Source organism: Erythrolamprus reginae, chromosome 1 (genome assembly GCF_031021105.1).
Source record: "Erythrolamprus reginae isolate rEryReg1 chromosome 1, rEryReg1.hap1, whole genome shotgun sequence".
Taxonomy (NCBI): domain Eukaryota; kingdom Metazoa; phylum Chordata; class Lepidosauria; order Squamata; family Dipsadidae; genus Erythrolamprus; species Erythrolamprus reginae.
In genome coordinates this window covers 396,122,836-396,128,806 of record NC_091950.1, presented here as the reverse complement: position 1 = coordinate 396,128,806, position 5,971 = coordinate 396,122,836, and the positions used below count along the sequence as shown (strand labels likewise).

At 51.9% G+C, this 5,971-nt stretch overlaps 1 protein-coding gene across 1 annotated transcript; it reads right to left on the bottom strand.

Moving 5' to 3' along the window:
* Positions 1–262: 262 nt before the first annotated feature.
* On the bottom strand, positions 263–2,717 carry FZD9 (frizzled class receptor 9). The gene has a single exon (XM_070742124.1). It carries the CDS (start codon positions 2,567–2,569, stop codon positions 767–769), a length of 1,803 nt encoding a protein of 600 aa, XP_070598225.1. The 5' UTR covers positions 2,570–2,717; the 3' UTR covers positions 263–766.
* Between the last annotated feature and the right edge of the window lie 3,254 nt (positions 2,718–5,971).

Here is a 5,971-nt window from a genome sequence, read left to right as displayed (position 1 = left end):
GCCTGAGGGTTTCAGAAGGCCAAAGGACCAGTTGCGTTTGGGCTCTAGTAAACAGGCTTTTGTAGCCCCAACTCATCCTGCAGGATATTGGGGAAGGGGGGGTCTCACCCCTTTCTTTCTTCCTTCCCTCCCCCTCCCTCCTGCACAGACTTTCAGAGGAGAACGGCTGTGCCTGAGTACTCTCCCCTTCCCCGGCTCCCCTTCTTTTTCAACAGCTGTTCCCAAAGCCTCTTGAATTTCTGCAAAGAAGCACCGACCTCAATTGAAATAACACAGCCAGAGTTTATTGGGTCTCTTTTCTCTTCTATTACTTTCAGCTAACGAATTTACTTTTTTGGGGGGGGAGGGGGGAAATAACAACCCTAAAATAAATTACAGAAAATTAAATAACTTTGGACAAATCCTCTCCCAAAATAAAACGTTAAAAAGTAATTGCTGGACTTTGGCAAACAGAGACACCTAAACCGTAACATTAGGAGTTTTTAAAAAATGACTTGCGAAAGAGACACGGAGAGAAGCGAATAAATATTTTCTGGGCATTCTTTGGGGGGGTCCCAAGCAAGTATGGTAAAGATGCCCTGAAAAATGTGCCTCTCTCCAGCCACACTTGCAATCTTCCTTCCTCTTCCAGCCCCCACCCAACCCACACGTTAGCTCCACGCCGCCGTCCGCTGAGACCTGCTAGGCGTTAGGCAGATCCACGGCGCTGTGGGGTTCCCTGATGCTCCTGCCCCTCCAGAGGTGCCCAACTAGGGCTGGTCCGACTTCAGACGTGCGTTGGGTTGTCCAGGTAAGGGTCTGTCTTGGTCATGTGCAGCATAACAGCGGGAGCCTTGTAATGGCAGTGCGCTCCGGTGCAGGTCACCCCGCTACACGGTTTCCCCCTAGTACTCATCCCCAGTTTCCTGTTGCAGAGGCTCTGCCAAGTCTGCAGAGTCTTGGAGCTCCACACCCAAACGCCGCTGGTGATGCCCACCGCCAAGGACATGAAAATCTTCAGCATGAAGATGGCCATGGTGGGCACCGAGGCCTCCAAGGAGCAGTCCACGCTTCGGTGGCCCGGAAAAGGCAAGCAGCTGTGCTCCAAGGCCTGCAGGTTCCAGTAATCCACATTCAGACGTTCGTAGAAATAACAGACGATGACGCATGTGGCCGGGACAGTATAGAGGATGGAAAAAACCCCGATCTTCACCATGAGCTTCTCCAGCTTCTCCGTGTTGGTGCCGCCCGTCTTCATGATTTTGCGGATGTGGAAGAGAGCCACAAAGCCCGTCAGGATGAAGGAGGTGCCGATGACCAAGTAGCAGGAGAGTGGGATGAGGATGAAGCCCGTCAGGGCGTTGACGTCCATGCTGCCCACGTAGCAGAGCCCAGTGAGCTCGTCCCCCGCCACCTTCCGCATGGTGAGGATAACAATGGTCTTCATAGCGGGGATCCCCCAGGCCGCCAGGTGGAAGTAGCTGCTGTGGGCCTCGATGGCTTCGTGGCCCCACTTCTTGCCAGCAGCCAGGAACCAGGTCAGAGTCAAGATGACCCACCAAAGGGAGCTGGCCATGCCGAAGTAGTAGAGGATGAGGAACACAATGGTGCAGCCGGTACTTTCCAGCCCCTCCTGGATGACGTACAGCTCCCCGTTCTCCCAGTCGCAGGCAATGTTCTCCGTGCCAGCCACCGATCGGATGATGAAGGCCACCGAATAGACGTTGTAGCACATGGAGAGGAAGATGATGGGCCGCTCAGGGTACTGGAAGCGGTGGGGCTCCAGCAGGAAGGTAAGGACGGTGAAGGCCGTCGAGACGAAGCAGAGCGTGGCCCAGACGGCCATCCAGATGAAAGCAAAGTCCTTGTCTCGGCGCGACCAGAAGACGTCCACGCCAGGCGAGCAGCGGGGCGCACACGAAAGGCTCTTGGCGACATACTGGAACTTGTCGGAGTTTTCACACGAAGCAGCAGCACCCGGTCGGCTCTCGCTGGGGCCATCCCCAGAAGGCCGGGCAGGGCGCGGCGCCACGGGGAGCATGCCTTGACCCCGGTGAGGCTCAGCCATGGTGGCGTTTTCGGGGGCCTCCATGCAGAGGGCGTGCGGATCATTCTTGGTGGGCAAGCGGGAGCAGTCCAGGGCGTCAGGCCAACCAAAGTGGAAGTGCTCCATGATGGGGGCGCAGCGTTGACGTGCCTGCTCGCACATGGGCCGGCAGGCCGGGATGCTGCTGGAGACCTGGTCGGTGCACATGGGCGCGTAGAGGGAGCAGAGGAAGAAGCGCAGGTGGCCGTGGCAGCCGTAGGCCACCAGCGGGGCAAACTCTTCCAGCTTGAGGGCGGCCTCGCGCTGGTGCTCGTGGCCCAGGAGGTTGGGCATGCGGGTCAGGTTGTAGCCGATGCCCTGGCACATGGGGATCTCGATGGGCTGGCAACGGCCGCCCCCCCGGCCGCGCTCCGCCTCGTCGACGCCAACGCCACCGCCCAGCAGTTCCAGCGTCGACCCGGCCACCACCAGCTGGCAGAGCAGCGCCCCGATGGCCCGCAGCAGCAGCAGCAGCAACCCAGCGCGGAGGGCAGGCACGGCCATGCTTCAACGCTGCGCTCCTCGCTCCGGGATCGCCGCCGCTAGCTGCGACTCCTGCGCCGCATGGCGCGCGAGCGCGGTAGCCCAGTGGCAGCAGCAGCAGCAGCGGCGGCGGCGGCGGCAGCTCCCCACGCGCCTCTCTGCCGCTTTGCTCAGGGGCGCCACTGTTGCAGCCCGCCTAAACTCCCCCCCCCCCGAGAGGCGGGCCCGGCGCCGGCGGGACACACCCCGCACAGGGCGGGGAAGAGCGAGGGGAAGGGGTGCGGAGCCGGCCGGTTGGGCGAGGGGTGTTGCGAGGAGCGCGCCTCCGCCAAGCTGAGGCACGGCGCTTCAGTGCGCTCCGCTGACGACTCCGACGGCTTCCCCCGCTCCCCCCCGTCGCAACGCGGAGTTGTTAAATCGCCCGACTGCCGCCCGGGCGGCCCCGGAGAGTAACGGGGAGCGTTGAGCGCCTCGCGCTGCTCCGTCTACCCAGTTTGAGGCGGCGTTTGGGGGACTCTGAGGCGAACCGCTTGAGGAACTCTTCCCGAGGGGGCGAAGAGACGCGTTTAATTCTTTCGGGAGCCGGAGTGGGGGGAGGAGTGGGTGGCAGGGCTTCTGGCGAGCTTCCTTCACGGGTTGCGCTCGGCGAGGACATTCACCTGCGGGAGACCGAACCTGGACTGAGGCGCCTCGTGAGGCGATGCAAGCGCCTGGGTTTTCTCGGCGCAAAAGGCCGACCTGTCCTGAGCTTCCTTAGCGGGTCAAGCTCAAGCTGTTCGCCGCGTTGGCTTTGGGCGCTATAAAGTTGCCAAGTGATGTTTTCCAGTCCGGCTTCGGGTAGAACCCTCCCCTGCCTTCGTTTTTGTCGCCCTGTCCGTTACTGACCCCTCGCATCCTGGACATGAACTGTTTCAACTCCTTCCCTCAAAACGTCGCTATAGAGCACTGCTCACCTAGACACGAGAACAGCCCCCCCCCCCTGAACGCCTTCAATCTGCTAAACAAATAATTCCCTCACTGTCAAACTATTTACTAAGTCTGCACTACTATTACTACAGGGTTTTTTCCTCGTCATTCCTATCACCCATCTCCTCCCACTTATGAGTCTGTATGACTATAACTTTTTGCTTGTATCCTTATGATTTATATAAATATTGATTGTTTCCTCATTGTTTATTTGAACCCAATGACAATCATTAAATGTTGTAACTCATGATTCTTGACAAATGTATCTTTTCTTTTATGTATTACTGAGAGCATTTGCACCAAAGACAAATTCCTTGTGTGTCCAATCACACTTGGCCAATAAAGAATTCTGTTCTGTTCTGTTCTGTTCTATTCTATTCTATTCATCTACATCGCTGGTACAATGATTTAACGTGGGACATCACTTGTTCTCCCCCCCCCCACTTTTCCCTTCCCAGGACATGCCCATAGATGAAAATAATTCTTACTTGATCTTAACCTGAGCGCCAATGCTTAAGCTGTTCCTGAATTAACTCATTGCCATGTCTTGTGTGATGATCCAACATAAATTAATAAATTTAATTACTCAAGCGGCTTGACTTTACAGAATATATTAAGCCACAAAAAAATAAACAAATAACCCCCCAAGGCCAAAACTGGCTAAGCTCTACTATTATAGCTGCTTTTCATTTTGGTAAGTATTTTGTGTTATAAATGACACTTGCATGAGCCTTTTTTAATATATACTGCTCAAAATAAATAAATAAAGGGAACACTCCAAATAACACGTCCTAGATCTAAATGAATGAAATATTCCCATTGAATACTTTGTCTTGTACAAAGTTGAATGTGCACAACAGCGTGTGAAATTGATGGTCACTCAGTGTTGCTTCCTAAGTGGACAGTTTGATTTCACAGAAGTTTGATTTATTGGAGTTATATTGTGTTGTTTAGGTATTCCCTTTATTTTTTTGAGCAGTGTATATGGATGGAAATGTTTCCTTCCACGCGGTGCTTTCTATCCCAAGTCTTTGCTTCTGCGTATTAACATTAACATATTCTTCCAATGACTGCAGGATTCTCCTGGGAACGTTTGAAGCTCAAGATGCAGTCAAAGGGGTCCCTTCTTTTTTTCATCCAGACCTTTAAAAAAAAAAATGAGACAGGGGGGAAAAAACCCTCATCAATTCTCTGCATGCAAAGGTTGATCTGAGACCTGTAGCTCAAAATCTGAAGCAGAGCTACCTTCCCTCTTGAAATGAGAGGGAAGTGGTGGGCATGTTTAATGCATTAGGGAATCTTTAGAAGCAGCTTTGAAGATGAAATGTTCTCTGTTAAGTGCCCAGAATAATTATGTATGCAGCACGTGTAGACAAGGAACAGGGATGTGCAGATCTGCTCAGGGGGAAAAAAATGATAATAAACAGAATATTTAATCACCAGCCTGCCACTAGCCAGTCTCTCCTCTTTAATGCAAATATTCTTACTAAAAAGGAAAACTTCTCCCAGCTCTAGGCGGTTGCCTTGATCAGTTGCCCGCCAACTGTTCTCCGTAAACTTGTCTTTCAGTGGTAGAGATGGGGGAGGGGGTGACACATTGGGGGGGGGGGAATCCAGGCAGTGTTATTTGGCAGAATCCCTGATGTCCGATGCTGCTTTCCCCAACTGCAAAGGCTCCACCCACTCGATGGCTTCCGGTTCTTACATCCAGGATCCCTATGGCTACAGCCCATGTAGATGAAAGTATCTTAATTTCAGGGATCTGTCTTGCTCCTTCCCTCTTTTCAGGCTTTTCTGACAAGAGACATTGCAAGGATGTCAAAGCTGAGTTCTCACATCACATTAAATCTTCAGCCTGGGTTCAGATCAGGTTTGTCTGTCTCCTCTTAACGGGCATGTTTAAAAAGGTACCCCAACACATAGCCTATTAATCCTTAACATTATAGTCTGATTTTCACAGCAAGTTGAACCACAGATGATGATGATGAACAAACAAACAAATAAATAAACAAACAAACAAACAAATAAATAAATAAATAAATAAATAAATAAATAAAAAATAAAAGAAGATTGAAGGCAAAGTGGATAAAGAAAAGACCTGGTCATGGTTTACAAGTGGAACACTCAAAAATGAGACAGAAGGACTAATACTGGAGGCACAAGAACAGGCCATTAGAACAAATGCTGTCAAAGCCAGAATTGAAAAATCAACAGACGATCCAAAGTGATCCCTCTGTAAAGAAACAGATGAAACAATCGATCACATTCTCAGCTGCTGCAAAAAGATCGCACAGACTGACTACAAGCATAGACATGATGCTGTGGCACAGATGATCCACTGGAACTTGTGCCGAAACTACCATTTCCCAGTGGCAAAGAACTGGTGGGATCATAAGCCCGAAAAAAGTGGTCGAAAATGAGCAAGCAAAACTACTGTGGGACTTCCGACTTCAGACT

Coding starts and splice junctions, on each gene's coding strand:
- FZD9 (XM_070742124.1), bottom strand. CDS start 2,569: ATGGCCGTGCCTGCCCTCCGCGCTGGGTTGCTGCTGCTGCTGCTGCGG.